The 19505-nt window shown below is 40.9% G+C and overlaps 1 protein-coding gene across 2 annotated transcripts in view; it reads left to right on the top strand.

The window, feature by feature from the left end:
- Nucleotides 1-4584: 4584 nt before the first annotated feature.
- LOC137288278 (alpha-mannosidase 2C1-like) overlaps nt 4585-19505 on the top strand; it is a 49539-nt gene continuing 34618 nt past the window's right edge. Inside the window, exons 1-9 of one of the 2 annotated variants that reach the window (XM_067820760.1) lie at nt 4735-4848; nt 5018-5054; nt 6530-6570; nt 9739-9851; nt 10841-10969; nt 11957-12080; nt 12790-12857; nt 16972-17134; nt 18369-18466. In XM_067820760.1, coding sequence (XP_067676861.1) covers nt 9754-9851; nt 10841-10969; nt 11957-12080; nt 12790-12857; nt 16972-17134; nt 18369-18466 — 680 coding nt within the window. In that variant the 5' untranslated portion in view covers nt 4735-4848; nt 5018-5054; nt 6530-6570; nt 9739-9753. Of the gene's footprint in view, nt 4849-5017; nt 5055-6529; nt 6571-9738; nt 9852-10840; nt 10970-11956; nt 12081-12789; nt 12858-16971; nt 17135-18368; nt 18467-19505 lie in introns of both variants that reach the window. The other variant, XM_067820759.1, reaches the window with a different exon arrangement.

The raw sequence follows: 19505 nt of genomic DNA, 5'->3' as shown, positions 1-19505 counted from the left end.
CGGATAGAACACTTATCAACCGGGCTCGTGTATAACGGTCGTCTCAGACAGTCTTTTCAAGATCGTATCTCTTTGTTACACTACAAAGTCAGAGATGTGATTTGTAAATACCCAGGATGTGAGTTAGCACCGACAATTTCTAAGCTTAGGTTTTGAAAAAACTTTGTCTATTTATCACAGATCGTAAAATAGCACATTATTGGAAACGTTTAATATATTGTGGCTTCGAACCTGAAACCATTCGGTCTTATAGATAAAAGTCATAAACAATTGCTGTTTGACTCTGATTGTCAGACATCTTGCCTGTTTTTCTAACCATGTGCTCGCAGCAGTGCATGGAATGCACGGGCTTTTCATGGAAATCGGCCAGGTTACGGCCATGTGAGTCAACGCACTCGCGATACCATGTACCCCATGGTGATCTGTTATAAGGCACAGGGGAGTATTGATATCGATCGTTATGTATTATTTTTAAAATGCGATAATATTTACACATAAATGGTTGATATGTTGGAGAAAAAACTCCTCGGGTTAACCCTGTAGCACCCACTGTATCACCAGTGATACAGAAACTTTAATTGTTGGTATCTAATCACTCATTATACTGAAAGAATTAATTTCACAGCGTCCGAATTCTTAATATGTTATACTTAAAGATCACATTTCGTTTCGTGCTTCCTTCCTAATTTTCAACTCACCCAGCACTTCCTGTTCAATCACATAGTCAGATGATGCATGAAAGAAGTGGAATTTAAATCCATCCAAATTGACTCAAATGTAAGTTCCATTTATGTTCAAGTTGTTGTTTTCCTTTCTCTTTTACATGAATTTAACAGTAGATGTCAACATTTCAGTGAAAAAATTATGCATTCTTAACAGTTAATTTTTGAAAATGATATGTATCACATGTGATACAATGGGATCAAGGCATATTTTGCTGCATCACCTGTGAAACATTTCGGGACTTCGAGGAATGTGTAAACGCACTTACTGTTTTAACATCGATGGTAATGTATCATGAGAAATGTAGTCATAATTAAATTGGTTACAGTATCAAAGAGTGTGAAATACAGATACAATACCCTCCATTTCTTGAGAATGGAGAACATCCCAGATGAGGATTTGACAGAAAGTGAGTATGAAACCTCCTCTGATGAATACATTCCCAGCACAGAGGGTGAGAGTGAGGATGAAGTCGATGCCACTCCCAGAAAGAAATGGAGAGGTTCATCTAAGCAAGCTTTTTGCAGATAACCTGTTCACGTCCCTTCCTCCAGTAAATGAGCTAAACAAGCAAGGAATTTTGTATGTTGGAACAGTGAGGCTCAACAGATTGAAAGGTTGCCAACTTAAAGATGAAAAGTCCTTGAAAAAGGAAGGGCAAGGAAGTATGGACTCAAAGGTGGAATTCAACACTGGAATCATAGCCGTCAGATGGTACGATAACCGTGCTGTGGGTCTAGTGTCCTCTTATGTTGGCAGGGAGCCTCAATGTGAAGTGCAGAATTTTGATAGAAAGGCGAAAAAGACGATGATGGTGAAGTGCCCTAAGATAATACAAGAGTATAATACTGTCATGGGAGGGATTAACTTACTGGATTCTTTAACAGCCCTATATAAACCTGGTTTGAAATCACGCATGTGGTACATGTACATTTGGTTCCATACAATTCACATCGCACTAGTGAATGCCTGGATGCTTATCGGCGTCACTGTAAACTACTGAAGGTGAAACATCACATGAAGCTGTGAACATTCCAAGAGCTTGTTGCAAGAAGCCTGGTTGCCAAGAAGCAGTCGATTGGTCGTCGAAGAGCTACTGACCTTAGGCCTCCACCAGTTCGCCCAGTGAAGCGTAAACAGACAGCTGCTGACATCCGCTTTGACCAAGTAAACCATCTTCCTGAATTTGCAGAGAAACTATGCAAAAACAGGAACTGTACACACCTCACATATGTGATGTGTGTCAAGTGCAGAGAGTATGCTTGCTTCCTTGGAGAGAAACTGTTTTAGTGAGTTTCATCTGTGCAAATAGACTTCCAGTTCTTCCTAGTGACTGTTTTGGCTCATTTGTAGAAGACTCTAACTTGAACAGTATCAATCAAACATCCTTGATGCTGATTGATACTGTTCAAGTTGCATCTGCTTTCACTTGTTCAAGTAGTGTTTAATGCAATTGTTCAAATGTTTTTCATTCTACAAGCTCTTTTGTGTCATTCTTGAATGGATATCGACTAGACATTTTACCGTTCGGTTTCCATCTGTGCAATGCAAAGATACTCAGATATATTGCGCAAATTCAAATTGTGCCAAGGTTCGTCATCGTTTGAAGATAGTTTTATGAATTATTAATAAAACCCAGTCCACAAAAAGGGTTGTTTTCTGTCTCTTTAAGTATGTGTTATTTATTTTCAGTCTTGACCCAAAGTGTATCACAGGTGATACGGATCCTTCACAAATCACAAAGACCCAGCGTAGCACATGTGATACAAATAAAAAAGAATACACAACTATTCGAAATGTTGAAAACAAAACTTGTCTGTTCTAGTTAGACTAAATATGTGTCAGATTTCAAGTTCCATGGTTTTTGGATGTCTAAAAGTTGGTTTGGGTCCTAAAGAGTTAACGAAACATTGTGAACCCTGAGAGTCGAAACATCCCTCCTCACAGGGTTCACACCATCGCATTCTCTCGTAACTGGTGTAACCAGTAACCCAGATGAATTGTGAATCATTGTGCGCTCTCTTCTAACACCTTGTCTTTGACACCTTAGTTAACGGCATCCTGCATCCTAAACCTCTGCATAACATATAGAAATACAGTTTTACTAAACTTTAAAATTAAGATTAATTTGTAAATACCATTTTCTGAGGAAACAAGGAATTCAAATTTAGTGTAAACATAGTTGTTTGTAATGTCTCTTTTCCTTTCACGCGGCAAAATTCGGATCGGCTTAAAAGTAAGTCATTTTCTGCATTGGTTAATGAGACTCATGTTTGGGTTTGTCAACAGATATGGTATCATAACAAAATGTAGTTTAGATAATCCACATAGTATTTACAAAAAGGCATTTGCCAAAAGAATTTGGAAAAAACCAATAGCAGTGACCCATTGCTTGCGTCACTAATCTAAATAAGCACACCAACAGGTGGGATCATCTAAATACGTACACTAACAAGTAAAGTCGTGGGATCATCTAAATACGTACACTAACAAGTAAAGTCGTGGGATCATTTAAATAAGTACACCAAGAAGTGAAGTTATGGTATCATCTAAATAATGTTACGAGAGTGTATTTTCTGTAAATTGTATTAATGATTAAGTGATAATTATTATTTGTGTCATAATGTTTATATAATTGTGGGTCACATTTCGTATTATAAATGTTCAGTGCCTTTCGTACTTTTGCAGCAGTTTTAAGGTAGCGCTTTAGACTTACCTACCTTTGAGTATGTGTTTTGATTAGTTGTGTGTACTTCCGGGAGACTACGAGAAAACTTTACGTCATGGTGGCACATGTGCTCGAATATTCAAGAATCGGTGACTTTGTATATAAAGGCTGGTTGTTGTGTTGGAGACACGGACACACATGGATTAACTGGTGTACATCATTCGTTTAACATCAACCTGCCTGCCTCTCCGTCAAAGCTTGACCTACATAACCGCTACATGACCGCTCGCCGTGTTACATTCCAGTATTGTATCCTCGTCTTGCCTGCTCAATACAGATTACTTAAAATTTTAGACTTGTCAGTGTTATATTTTACTGGTTCTGAGGGGATTTATTAACCGTAAAAATAAGTACACCAACATGTGAAGTCGTGGGATCATCTAAATAAGCACACCAACATGTGAAGTCGTGGGGTCATCTAAATAAGCACACCGACAGGTGAAGTCGTGGAATCATTCTAAACAAGCACACCAAAAGGATATGTCGTGGGGTCGTCTGCCCATCGACACATGTCACACCGAACCGAACCTGAAACCCCTTTGTCATCCAAGCTACTTATTCCTGTTGCTCAATGACCAGCCAGTGTTCACAAACGCAATATATAACTTTGAACAGGATTTCGCTGAACTAGCTAAACTGCTGCCTGCACTTGAACCTTCAGACAAATGTCAAAATCTTCACAAGTAATGGATTTGATGGACTAGGGCTTGTTAAAACTAGATCAGTCATACAAACACTACATCACATCTTCAGAAAGTAAACACCTAAAAAGTAAGAAGACAACTCTCATTTACATATGCGAAAACTAAAGGAAAGTACACTCAGCAGAAAAGACGCATGTTACAAACAATACAAGATGAAAGAATTTACAGAAAAGAAACGTAAAGAAATAAGACCAATGGCGATACTACAAAACAAGCACAGTTACCAGATGTTTTCATATCATGGAAACAAATCCCATATCTTGTGTAAGTGAATGTGTATGTTTTTAAGCCACTTTTAACAAATGTCACGGCGGGGAACGCCAGAAATGGGCTTCACACATTGTACCCATGTGGGGAATCGAACCTTTGTCTTCGGCATGAAAAGCCAACGCTTTGACCACGAGGTTACCCCGCCGCCACCTTAATATCATGACTTAACGGTAATTCCATCTGATAAGATCTGAAACAACATACTGGATCAATTCTTGAAGGGAAAGGATGAGGAACTGTCCTCACTAGCGGCCAACTCAAGCACAGAGATTACAGACTTATCTCCCTTCTAGCGCACATGGTTCACGCGCTCAAAACGCTCGCGTGCCTGCACGATAGATACCAACCCCAGAAAAGCTATTGCTTGGAAATAAAGTATTTATTGGTTTGTTCACTCCTGAGTTAGCACAGCAAGTTATACCGGTAAGAAAATTATATGGGAAACAGATAGTAAATCTTGTGAGCATTTAGCATCTATAGAGATGTATATGGATACATGTATGTGTCATCGTATGATGTATGATAAATGTTGTTTTAGTTTTATGTACTATGTATTCACTGACGTTCGTAATGCATGAATGATTCTAACCAGTTTCAGTGTCTCGGATACATCCTGAACGCAGCGGCAGGTAAGAGAACTCGATTCGTTCGTGTGTTCCGATTGCGAAACTACATGCCTCTGTTCGACTCCCCACATGGTCATAACGTCCGCCTGAAGAGCGAATGGCCGCGGGTTCGATTCCCGACCTCGTCATATCAAAAGACTTTGAAAATATGGTACTTGTTGGTCCTTGCCTGGCTCGGTATTAATGCATACAAGGACTGGTCGGCATGGAGTCAGTGCAATGTGTCTGAGCAGGGTATTCTCGCTTAACTGCGGCGTGGTATCTCAGTAAGCTGGTACTAAGAAACCCTAATTCGGACAAGTATAAGCAGCCACACATACACACGCATGCACATAGTCATATGAGCGAAATATTCTCAAGGACGACTTTAAAAGTGAATGTTGTTTTGGTGTTCAGTTTTAAGTTTTCATACTTTTTCGTTATACATCAACGACCATAAGTGCATTTCAGTTTCTCGGCTACATTCTAAATGCAGCAGCGGGTAAGTAAACTCTCGTTCGTGTGTTCCGATTACGAACCTAGGAGTATAACACTTCTCAATGTGCATTTTGCACTCTCATCAATTTGTTCCTCTCGGACAATTGTTCAAAGCTTATAAGTAAGAGATATTTAGGGATGCACCTATTGACCTGAAATCTACACCTGTGTGATCCGGTGACATAATCATTGACGTAAGCCTCTGGATGTCAAGCAGCCATGCAGCCTGGATTAGGTCGTGGTGAGAGGACGTGGGCATTGTTCATTGTTGATGGGGAAGGGGAGGGGTGTGTGATCCGACTATCATTGTAGCTGAGTTATTGCTGCGTACGGCGTACAAATAAACCCACACACTCTCGAGGCTGGGAAAATGTTGGAAAACATTACCTAACATCCGTTTTTCTTTTCTGATAACTTTCATAGCTTTACAGGCATTTTGTGTAAGCGCAGACAAAACCTGACCTCTTGTATAATGGCGGGTTGTACTTATGTAAATATCAATCTCGCTGCAATTACCTCATTACTCCTTGCATTACTCCCTGCTAGCCGAAAACCTCATCACTGTACGTTACAATGAAATCAGACTATATGTATCTCTTACATCTGTGTCCACAAATTGTATGTAATGTTTTATTCAGGGAACATTCCAGTTTTATTGAACACGCATAACGATGTCAGTCCTCTCGAATTTTTGTTACTTTAGTCAGGGAACATACAATGTGGGAGTGGGGCTGTGTGTGTGTGTGTGTGTGTGTGTGTGTGTGTGTGTGTGTGTGTGTGTGTGTGTGTGTGTGTGTGTGTGTGTGTGTGTGTGTGTGTGTGTGTGTGTGTGTGTGTGTGTGTGTGTGTGTGTGTGTGTGTGTGTGTGTGTGTGTGTGTGTGTGTGTGTGTGTGTGTGTGTGTGTGTGTGTGTGTGTGTGTGTGTGCGCGTGTGGAGGAGGGGGGATTAGATATAATGCTGATGGTCCTACTTTTGTTTTCGTCTTTCCCTTTGTATTCAGTTAAGTGGAAACCGTATTCCACAGAACCTAGGCATTCCAAGGTGAGTATTGTCATGGACTATGCACAACCAGTATGAAATACTTTCCCGTTGCAACATAAAACAAAAAACAAAAAAACACAACAAAGCGCCTACGCCTCATCCACACATCACCTCTCCTCCTCATTACATCACTCCGCCTCATCCTCTTCCTCCTTCACCACCTCCTCCCCCTCACATCACCTCTCCTCCTTATTACATCACTCCTCCACCTCCTCTTCCTCCTCCCCTGCACATCACCTCTCCTCATGATATGCCTACATTTTCATCGATGTGCATGATTAAATTAACCCATGATATAAATGAACCAATCAACACTTAGCGTGCGTTATTGACATAGGTTTATGAGTGTGCGAGTTTCCACTTAGAGATACTATGGTAATTACTATGCATTTTTTTCAGTTAATGAAGACTTGGTTTATTAATTGCAGGAGTGCATGAAGTAAAACACCTGTGATCACACATTAATCTGTGACGTCATGCCTACATTTGAATATTACGAGTTGTCGTGCATAATTTATTAGGCCTGAGGCCGGTGTTCGATTCCCCATACGGTTTTAACATCCGCCTGGAGAGCAGATGGCTGCTGGTTCGATCCCTGGCCTCGTCATACCTAAAGACGTTCAAATATGGTACATGTTGCCTGGCGCTCGGCTTTAATGGGTACAAGCGCTTTAAGAAGGACCGGTCGACTCGAAGTCAATATAATGTGACTGAGCGGTGTATTCGCGCTTAACTGAGGCATGGTATCTCAGTGAGCTAGCACTTTAAACCAGCATAAGTCGGTCTAGTGTAGGCGGTCATCTCCCAACATTTCTACATGCCAAATCGTCTACAAAAAATCAAGGCAGAATTATGCACGTACCTGTTGGTGTGATGGAACAGACCGGGGGTTGGAGTAGAGGGAGCAGTTGGGAGTAGAGGATTAAAACGAGCTCCGAAGCAACTTATTTAAGTAAGATGGAAGAGTTTTATGTGTATACAGTAGCGTAACAGCATGGCCCAAGCTCACTAATTCAGTGGAGATATGTTGTGACTGGAGACTTGTGGCGCGACGATGACGCCAGATTCCCCATCCAACTTTTGAATCATCACCTGACAGTCGGTCCCCTCACTAACAACAACTTGGAGGGATTCCACGGCAGACCCAACCAGATCTTGCCCCATCGCCATCCAAATATCTTTCACTGAAGCGATTAATAAGATTGAGACTGCCGCCATACAGATGGAATATTCCTGAGTGCGGCGTAAAACTAAACTCACTCACTCAGCGCTAAGAGAGCTTCGAAAATCTTGGCCCTGGTCTGCAAGGCCGCTGGACCAGGCGTTCATTCCAGGCATGCATTGTCCGAGTTTTTTTTCCATAATCGCTCGGGGCTGATGTGTAGCTTAGTGGTTTAAGCGTTCACTCATCACATGTGGTCAACGTAAATAAAATTCTGGTCTTTTTTCGTTCTTTCACCGGGAACTTTTTCCCCGTGTGGCTCCTTTACCCGCCCGGTTGACTTGACGAATGGAACCGTCTCTTCACGACCGTAAATGACGTTTGTTTGTATGATACTGCCAGCAGTACTATGCTTGTCTCGACGGATCAGTCATCCTGTTTATGTAGTACTAATGATAGCGTGACACATTATTCGATGTTATCCAGTTACGTCAGTAAAATATGAATCGTATGTAAAATACGGCTGGTTAGATAAATGTGAGTCAGACCCATTCACTGACGTCTTGAAATCATGAATATATTAACGCATTATTCGTATTCAATCCTCAATACGTTTCTCCAGAGGAGATATTGTTTTGCTAAGTTTTGAGATAATTGCTAATTGGTCAATATTTTCAACTTCTTCCATCTTCAATAGCTGTAAACAAAGATGGTAACCGCGTCTTAGTCAAAAGTTTCAGTATTGATGTATTTGATATCGAAACACAAGGGGAGATTCTCCATTACCTGCAGTAGTTCAAAACTGAGAACAGTACGACATTGTACTGTTTTCGGTTTGACAGTGGCAAGCAGGTGTGAGATTTATTTGCATGTTACCGTTAACCCGAGATAAGTCTACCGTCGCAGCGTGTGGCATTTATTATCAACGGCAAATTTGAATATTCAGTGCACTATTCCATGAGCACGTGACTGTAATTACTTTGGTTAAATCAGAAAATCAATTTAAATGCAGCTTGTTGTTCGCTTCGGGTGAGTTTTTAACTGCATTGTATACGAGCATTTAACAGCTGGTGAAAGTGTAGCCACCACCTCTATCGTCCTTGCTGTTATTTGGAGAGGTAACATTTAGTGATAACTTGTCATCGCTATGCGTTTATTGCATGTCCCTACCTGTGTTGAAATAATATTATAGAATAGTTACAGGTACTGCTAGACACATATTAGATTATCCTGCGCTCTATACGCATTTGTGACAAGAGAGGCGGTACAACGAATTGGGAGAGTACACTTGGCTGCTACAGGTAGCTTGACGATTATGCACGTGCAATACATGCTAACCGTGACATGAAATCAACACCGCATATTCCCTCGAATGATAAGACTGCAATTTCAGGCATAAGATACTGATATTCCACGCTAACCTTTAGTTAAGACGAAGACAAATAGATGATTGGGGCATTGACAAGCATTTTAGATATTCAACAATTTTGTTAAAAACACCCCAGGAAAATGTCATTTGCTTCGTGAAATGGATCGGTGGTCCTAAACATATTTGCTCAGTATATTGTGTTGATTCAATTCGTTGGGATTGTACCTGTTCCCAAATCGAGTGCGCTATAACAATTCATGCGTGAAACGCACGTGGAAAATGAACTTCACGATATTTATCAGACAACCTGTCTCACTCTTGTTTCAAGTGGATCGTTCTGTGGGGCGTTCCCAAGTATGCAAATTGGGGTCATTTGTCAGGTCATTTATCATCATATATGTTTACCAGTAGTTCACTGCGATTTGACTGACTGGTGTTTAGCTGTTCAATCACCTCTTTTCAAAACTCCGCCAACTTTCCTGATGCGTTAAACCGGAACGTCCGGTTTCTAATGCTCATGGGGTACCTGGGTAGGTGATCTAAAATATAAAAAAAACAACACGAAAGGGTTTTTACAAAGTGAAGTCTAGTGAACCGTAACATAAACGAAATCAGTCTAATTGTTATATTTTTTTAGAGGCCGAAAGTACCGATGGATCAAATCCCTTTCAAGCACAGAGACTGCCAGCTGGCTAGAATAGAGAAGTTTCTCTGCCATAACCGCTTTGACGGACTTTGTTTGACCGCCAAGTAAGTATTTTAAAAAAATCATCTGACGTCCATAGTGATATTCAGTCAAACAAATATACATGCTCGATCAACTGCGAGAGCAAAGAACTGGAGAATTTAATGCCGTCCTTGCATTAATGACTCATTAATGATGAGTGAGCATGATTTTACACCGCCTATTGCAATAATCACACTTTGTACCCATATGGGGATCAAACCCGGTCCTTCTGCGTGACGAGGGACGCTTTAACCACCAGACTGCCCCACCCGCCCAGGCGCACATCTTAGCGCAAATCGTTCAAGTGGTCGGTGGTTCTGCGTCAGGTGTCATTGCCTTACGGTGATCCATTCATACCATTTCCATGAATATATTTCCTTTTAAGCCATGTGCATCCACAAGTAGGTAATCTGTCTCATAATAGGTGTAGATTATTCTACTTGGTTGCCTTTTTGAATGCATAAACTGCAGCATGGACCCAGCAGGAGTTCATTTTCTGCATAATAATTGGACAGAATTTCTGTGAAATAAATTTAGTATCTAGGAATCGATAAAATGTGTTTGCGCAGCAAGCTAGTTGTTGCAGTTTGCATTTGTATTACTTCATGACGTATGTCACGTTTAATGTTTTTGTTTAACTGACGTCGCCAAGTGGAGTTTCACTCTCAGCCATTTTGATTCAGACAGCGTTTTTGACTCTTGCCCTAGAATATATGAAATGATTTAATAGCAGAGGCATCGTTCTGTGGTTAGACCAACAACTGGTCTCTCAAATGGACATATTTTACAGAAAAAAATAATCGTAAAATGTATGAAAGGAGCCCTGAATCTGTCCGAATCCGTGGTAATGCAGACTTGCCACATTTTCTCGACTTTGCTCTCTTGGGTATATTTGCTTCAGGGCTTGTATGACAGACTATTCTGTGACAACCTCCAGTTGTTCATTAACAAATCATCACATTGTTACAATGAATGTGTGACTATTTGATCAATTTTGTTTTTCTCATTAAAGGCTATATCCACGAAGGGAGGCAGTGTACCGGATTGCTCATGCGCAAGCAGCAGACGACACGGTTACTTTCGCCCAAGCCGTGAATCTGTCCTATGACGAGGTCCAGGTTGGTCAAGCGTTTGGACCTCTGTAAGTTTATATTTACGATATAAGATTTCGATCGTAGCGCTACGACTGTCGTAAGCTTCTCTTAAAGTATGGGAATTACGATCACCTTAGCGCTGCGATCGCTTTGTGGGCCTAGATTTTCGAAGCTGTCGCAGCGCTAAGAGAGCCGTTAGTTAATGTTAATGTATGGCACTTACACTGTCATAGGGTTGAGGGGCCTTCTAAAAACTAGACCCTGTTCTACGTTCTACGATATATGAATTCTGTTACAAAGATATAATTTTCCATTTGAAACACCCAAATCTGCGAGCCATTTTATACACGAGAAACAATTTTCACGTTCTTCAAAGAGTGCTGTATGAATTCCAACGTCTGTGGTATATCTATTTGTCGATGGAGCTGCGGAAACGTCAAGCTCAATGGCTTGTGTCATAACATCTTTACTTCATGGGGCGTTGTGCAAACTGTCAATTGCCTTGTTTGTCTATTCCGGACTCGATTATTAAAATTCCTGTGTGGTAGTATGCATAGAATATTGCTACGTATTCAGACTGCTGCAACCTTTTATACATCAGTTGTTGACATTTTATAAACCATAATGATTATATAAAGGTCACTGTCGTAGTATTGGTGGTGGTCTTGTCGCTCTAAGGGAGTGAGTGAGTTTAGTTTCACGCCTCACTCAGCAGTATTCCTGCTATGTGGCGGCGGTCTGTGACACAGCGAGCGTGGACCAGTTAATCCAGTGATCAACAGCATGAACATCGATTTATCTATTTGGGATACGACGAAAAGTGTCAACTAAGTCAGCGAGCCTGAACACCCGATTCAATTAGTCGTCTCTAACGACAATCGTGGGCTTCTGAAAATCAGTACGAACGCTGATCTTCACTATTCACTGTGCTGGTAGAGCCGGGATATTGCTCACCAGTGACAGCCAAAGATATCGCTTTTGAATTAACAAGTAAAGCATAATATATAACAGCAATGATCTCTCTATTATTGCAGGTGGTCAAAACACTGGTTTCGACTCCACGTCAAGATACCAGAAAGCTGGTCGGGAGAGGAAGTCAGGCTGGTGTGGAATGCTGGGTCAGAATGCCAAGTGTGGGCGGAGGGAAAACCACGCCAAGTAAGTCTACCCATGAATGTCGGTCTCGAACACCTTGGGACCCGTGAACATCCGGGTCTGGCGTGATCTTTAGTAATACATGCTTGTCGGGAGAAAGCGACTAATGAGATGGGGTAGTCAGACTTACTGACATGGTTGAGGTGTCATCGAAACCAAACTGCACAGATGGATGCTCATGGTGTTGATCCCTGGATTGTCTGTTGATATAGCTGAAATATAGCTGAGTGCGGCGTAAAACTAATTTCACTAACTGAACACCTGATAGGATGGGGTAGGCTAGTGGCTAAAGCGCTTGCTCGTCACATCGATTACCCGGTTCGATTTCTCACATGCGGACACTGTGTGATGCCCATTTTCTGTCTCCCCCGGTGTTCCGTGATATTTGCTAGGCTATAAAAGCGGCGTAAAACGAAACTTGTTCAATCATTGGATAATTGCATTATCTTGATGAGCCAGTATTATTATATAATTGCATTTATATGTAGGTATATGAAGATAGGTATGAAAACATCTAATATAGGGATACCCACCGTCATTATATCGTCTAAGTGGGGTATCAAAACGCTCTCTCCCGATACAATACGTGAAGCCTATTGCTGGTGTCCCCCGTCGTGATATTGCTGGAATATTGCTAAAGCGGCGTAAACCCCAGCTCACTCACTCATTCACTCACTCGCTACAACCTTCTGACCCCGTTTTTGTTTTTCAGGGATTAAGTTGTATGAAGAAGAGATATTACTACACCATTACGCCCTGTGTCGATGTAGGAGCCCTGGAGTGAGTTTTAATCCTTCCTTTTAGTTTTATACTTAAGGTCGCAAGGTGAAATGATTGTAAGAATTATCCGACATGTTTTAGTGATAGACAACTATACTTACTTACACACCTGGTGCCTGGTGAATATCTCTTCTAAATACAATTGCTTTGAGTTTAACTTTCAGGCCACGGGGTAGTGGGGTACCCAAGTGGTGAAAGCGGTCGTTCGTCACGCCGAAGACCGAGTTTCCATTCTCAACATGGGTACAGTATGTGAAGCCCATGTCTGGTGTACCCCACCATTGTATTGCTGGAGTGTTGCTAAAAGCGGCATATAACTATACTCGCTCAGTCAATCACATCCAAGCCACAAACATTATGTACGTGTTGCCATTACGCCACAGATGTCGTACGCAAGCGCTTCACGTTCATGACATGCCCAGGGGCGGCGTGTAACCTGGTGGTTAAAGTGTTTGCTCGTCACACAGAAGACCCGGGGTCCATCCTGCTATGGGTAAAATGTGCGAAGCCCATTTCTGGTGTGCTCAGTCGTGATATTGCTAGAATATTTCTGAAACCATACTCACTCACTCATGACAGGTCGGGATGTTTATATCAAGCCATGATCTCATCACTGTGCTCCTGTTGTGGAGTGGAATATGCACATTCGATGGTCATCCGGCATGGTTGTAGTTCTGTTTCACCTGTCATGGAACATGAACTCTAGGGACAAAATAATCCATAGGGTGCTTATACTCGCCGACTCAGATGACATATGTCATCAGTTCAAAATAACGCAGATCGTTATTCATGTTGTAAATCACTGATTTGTCTGATACAGACTCAATTATTAAGAGACCACCGCCATATAGCTGGAATATTGCTGAGTGCGGCGTAAAACTAAATTCACCGCCTAATTCTAGATGTTGGTCTGCCATATATGTATGTATGATAATAGCCTCATAGAATGATGGACGCCTGCCTTGTATAGCCAAACGTTCTGGCAATATACCTCATCTACGACATTCTAACGTCTCGTTCTCGCACAGCTCCTGATAATCTTGGTATATCTATGCGTGCCTCTATTTGAATTACCACTAATGATCTCAGTCGACTTTGTTTTGTTGGCGCATGACATGCACGTGCGATTGCACAAACAGTGATGTGTATGACATATGGCGCAAAGAAATCTGTAGGATGCATGTGGTGTTTACAACACGTACATAATGTTTATGACATAAAATGAAAACACTTTGCAAAATATGCACGTCATATTTTTGTAAATAATCCCCAAACACCTGGGCCTAGATTTGTGAAGCTCTCTTGGCCCTAAGAGAGTTTCGAAAATCTAGGCCCAAGCATGTACTTTCTTTTGTCCATCAGTTTAGTAGTATTTGCTAGTAGTAAAGGCACAATATCCCAAATATCCAATGTCTCCAAAGGAGTTATGAGATGTTCCCAAAGGTCTCTCCAAGGGACAGCTCTATTGGGTTTGCTTGAAGTAATGTTCGGATGGTAGAGGGGCGAGCGTCGAATTACTTAATTACCTTTTTATTTTAATGTTGTTATCTAAATCAGTCTTTTTCTTGAATAATTACCGCGGTACCATCCCATAGGAGGGTCATCAGTATTATTGAGAGGAATCATTATTCATGTAACCTCACACGAAGGTCTTGCAAATAGACGGGAATGAGAGGTTTATGTTTTAAATTGTCAGTCAGGTCCTGAAACCAGGATCCGAGAATGTTTAAAGATATTTTTAGAGTCTCAGTTTAGTTTGTGCTACCACAGTAAATATGGGGAAAATGCAAATTGTCTATCTTCCAGACAAACTGTCAACGTGTTAAAATTCCTTCATTTTTAACTAAGATTACCGGCGCGCTTATACCCGTTAGTTGATCCCGGGGAATATTGGATGTCGAGGGAGTTAGCCTTCAAAACGAGAACAGCACATTCAGTTGAAGCAGAGATGGAACTTTATTCATAACAATTTACTATCAATCATAAACATCATAACATTTGCACTGCATAAGATACATGGTGTCTGTAGATATTCGGATAATGAAATTATCCTAATACATTCGTGATTCATGCGCTCTTATAACCTTCTATATAAACAATACAATAGTATACATGGTTGGATACACATATATGACAATCCCAAATAGCACACATGAGCCACGGTTGGTAATTGAACATGACAAATATCTAATTCACTTTCCAATCAATCAATAAGTATCAGACTTCCACAGCCTATGGTAAAATGTAAGGACAAAGCTTTCATAATAGCGGACGTATTTGAGATACTGGTGAACGTTACTTATTTTTGGTTGAATATGGTATGAACTTGACTACTTCTGTATTTTAAGTGGCGCTACCATTCAGTTCATTTGATTCCTAATTCGATACATAATTTGTATGTGAAAGTTATACATAATATTACATAATGGAATATACTAGAACACAAGGTTATTCAATAGACAACAATACATTCCAACTTAAGTAATTCGGTGACATGAATGAATGATTTCTACGGTTAGAAGAGTCCAATCACAACGTTACGTTTCACTTGTTCGGCTGCTAGCTTGCTGAACATTTGAGACATTAGGTTGTTATTGCATGATGGTTACAATCACAATAAGTGTAGATTTCGCTAGAATACCAAATTACATTTTACTTGGAAACTACTGACTTAGCTGAAGGTTTGAGATATTAGGTTGTAATTGCATAATGGTTACAATCACAATAAGTGTAGATTTCGCTAGAATACCAAATTACATTTTACTTGGAAACTACTGACTTAGCTGAACGTTTGAGATATTAGGTTGTAATTGCATAATGGTTACAATCACAATAAGTGTAGATTTCGCTAGAATACCAAATTACATTTTACTTGGAAACTACTGACTTAGCTGAACGGAAGCGCAAGGGTTAACTATGCTACCGACAAGTCTACCTCCTAATCTACAGAGTGTAAACGTTTAGTTGGTCGTGTTGATTACTATCCAACAATCTCACTTAAGCTGTAGCTACTGAATTCAAGCGAGTGTGCGACAACCCGGTAAACATAATGCTAAGTACTTATAATTAGGTAGGAGTGCGTTATATGCTGAATCAACATCGATAGGCACACGATAACCTAACAAAGTATTAATGCATTGGTTGCTTACTAAACGAATACATAAATACAAGAATGAAATATAAGTATTACAACACTAGAATGTAGAAACATGGATACATGATCTTCGTTATACGGTTACCTTGAGCAGTATGTTATATACACATATCAAGTATTATCCATTTCCGTACCTAGGTATGTTTATGCATAACAAATTCACACCCGTACAATACATTAAAATAACAAGAAATTCCAAGAAACTACCACGACGCCGATATTACATTTTGAGATAGAGGTTTAACAACCTGTATATAAGACATATTTCTAACCTAGTTGATGTACTGGAAAAGTGACAAGGTCTAAAACGCTTTAACCTAAAGTTACAAAGTTACAGTTAAAACTAAAATATAGAAATGTAAAGTAGGCTTAGCTTCAAAACGAGAACAGCACATTCAGTTGATGCAGAGATGGAACTGCCTTCTACCTGAACGTGCCTCGTTTTAAAGGATCCTGACTTTGCCGACAAAGGTGTCTAACAACAATGGGAAACTATTGCTTTCTTTGGAAGATAACTACGTGTTTACAATTTGGAGAGACTAATCAATGTTGCAAACTAGTTTGGGCACTCGTAGTCCGGCCCTTACTTGACATTGCGTTTCATCCAGCGCGATTCTCACCACACTTCGTTGCGGGACGATAGTTCTGAATTATTGTGGTCTGCCGCAAATTGTTTGAGCTTACATAATGTGACAAAACACGTTGACAAGATTATAAACCGATAAAAAGAAGCAAAAGCGCATGCGTTGAGAAAGTAATATGAACAGTATTAGTGGTGATACAAATGTAATTTTGGTAAACGCTAATGTAGACTTATAAGAAAAATACGTTTTTATTTGAAGTTGCCTTTTGAAGTTGCGACATTCCCGATCACCTGTAAGGGTACTCTCGACTTCCCTAAGGCTGTGATATATATGAGCTCAGATATCTCTTAGACGTACTTATATGTCTTTGTTTCAGTCATATCATCTACATCGAGATGTCGGTCAACGGCATTTTCAACGATTTCAACGAAGCACCCCCTGATTTCAAAGCAACACTGACCACCGCCGAAATCCGGGTATTTGACCGACATGTATTCAACGTTTCCATGGATTTGCAAGTGTTGTACGAAATGGCAAAGGTACTGAAATATACTATTAACTTACACATTTAAATTCGTGTGGGATTGCGGTATAAAATATTTGTACTCTGAACGAATGTTAACCCGCTTCAATGTTTCGTTTGGCGGTTTTTATTTGCTTGACCAATTGATTATATTTTATGTTCACCACAGCTAGCTGGAGTTACCAGAAAAACGGAAAAGAGAATATGTTGAAATTTCAAGATAGTTTTCCTTAGTGTCCTGATATTTAAAACAAAAACAAAAACAAAAAAACCCAGAAAAAACAAACCAAACGGAACAAAACAAAGTCAAACACCACAAAGGGATTCCGTAGAAAGCTGTTTGGTCCGTCATACTAGGGTTGCACTATGCTGCTGAAGTCTACAACAGACCCTTTTTGCCGAAACGTTGTTGAACGTGGACACTACGGGCTGGATGTGAGGTAATGTACTGGACTGAATGAGGAGTCGGACCGGCAGTGACGGTACTAATGGGAAACCTAATAGGCCGTCGTGAAACGTGGGGAACATATAACAGGCCGTAACAAAACCTGTAGACAGTCCTTAGTGGGACGGGAGGCATGTATATTGCCCGTTTTGTCCTGGTTCTACGGCAAGCTAAGGGGTATGGTAGCCGATTCGTCTCGTTCTATCCCGGCTAGTGGACCCATGAAGGTCCGGAGTAGAACAGGCCTTCAGCAAACCCATCCTTGCCATAGAATGCGACTCTGCTTGTCGTAAGAGGCGACTGACGGGATCGGATGGTCAGGCTCGCTGACTTGGTTGACACATGTCATCGGTTCCCAATCGTGGAGATCGATGCTGGTGCTGTTGATCACTTGATTGTCTAGCCCAGACACACTAACTCACTCACTCCAAGCGTGTGACGATTTACAGGGCAAGCGAGATACAGCATGTGGCGTTCTGCTACGTCGTATGAGGGTAGTTTGACGCAAAGACTAAATGGATGCTCCCAGAAAACATACAAACATATAATATTCTTCATATTGGGGGTTACTGGTACTCTTGCCTCTCTGTGCCTTGTTAGATCTTGAGAATACTTAGCAGGACCTAACAAAACTTGACATTGGAGGAAACAATGGCCAAAATTCCATGACGGTCGGGAACATATTGTAACCCAAGCATTAGGCAGCCATTCAAGAAGTCTGTCTCGACCTGATATTTCATCATACCCATGGGTTCCTCACTCGCACGATTTTAAAATATAGATGCATTTTCATTGCTTGTTACAGGATCTCCCAAATGATAGCTGTATGTCTGAGCATGCGCTGCGTGCTGCTAATGATGTCATCAATGCGTGTGTCCTTGGAACTAAAGACTCTTACGAAATGTTGGTTATATGATTTTTATGCAGAATATACAGTATTTGCTTCTCAGAAATTGTTTAGTGAGTGAGTGAGATAACTGTTACCCGCACTCAGCAATATTCCATTAATATGACAGCGGTCGATCGATGCAGGTCAGGACAAGACAACTCAGTGTTAGACAGCATGAGTATCGATCTACGCAACTGGGAACCGATGACATATGTCAGTCAAGTCTGTGAGCCTGACCATCCGTTCCCGTTAGTCACCGCTTAGACAAACAGAGTTGCTAAAGAACATTCTAAAACGGGCTTTCAGGGCTCAAATAAAGAAATGTGCTAAAATTATTTGAAATACACGCCAGTCAATCGTTTAATCAACTCAATGGGTTCAACAAGATTGCTGTCACCTTTATATATTATTGATAGTTTCAGAGAAAATATCTTTAACACGAGAGAAAAGCAACAAACCAATGATGCAAAACGTTCGTGTCTCGATGTAGTTAAGGAAGATAAATCTTAAACGCCCCAGACATCACACAGGATGAGATGATAGATGCATACAAGAAACTCAAAGAGGATTTGCTGGATAATATGTCCGGGTAGAATGTGTATAGGTGATCGCGCTTGATCATTGGTAAAATACTGATCTGCATATCATGGCTGACCGCACGGAAAAACACCCCCTGTATAATTGGTAAATGTCAACGGGGGACCGCTCATCGCTATATGTATGGAATAATGTCGATGTGACGTAAAGCCCAACTCAACTGGCCTAGTGGTTAAAGCGTTAGCTTATCACGCAGAAGTCCCGGGTTCGATTCCCCACTTGGGCACATTGTGTGAAACGCATTTCCGGTGCCCCCTCCGTGATATTGCTGGAATATTGCTAATAGGGGTGTAAAACTGAACTCAGTTACTCTCTTTGCGTAGAGTTACGAACAAGAAACATATGACAGTGTGGGGTCGAATCTCAATTCTTTCAGACGTTAGCAGGAACTCATGCCTGCCATAAAAGGTGATTATATGCTTGTCGTAAGATCGGATGGGATCGAGTGGTCAGGCT

Source organism: Haliotis asinina, chromosome 6, assembly GCF_037392515.1.
Source record: "Haliotis asinina isolate JCU_RB_2024 chromosome 6, JCU_Hal_asi_v2, whole genome shotgun sequence".
NCBI classification, from domain to species: Eukaryota; Metazoa; Mollusca; class Gastropoda; order Lepetellida; family Haliotidae; genus Haliotis; species Haliotis asinina.
This window is presented reverse-complemented; position numbering and strand designations above follow the sequence as displayed.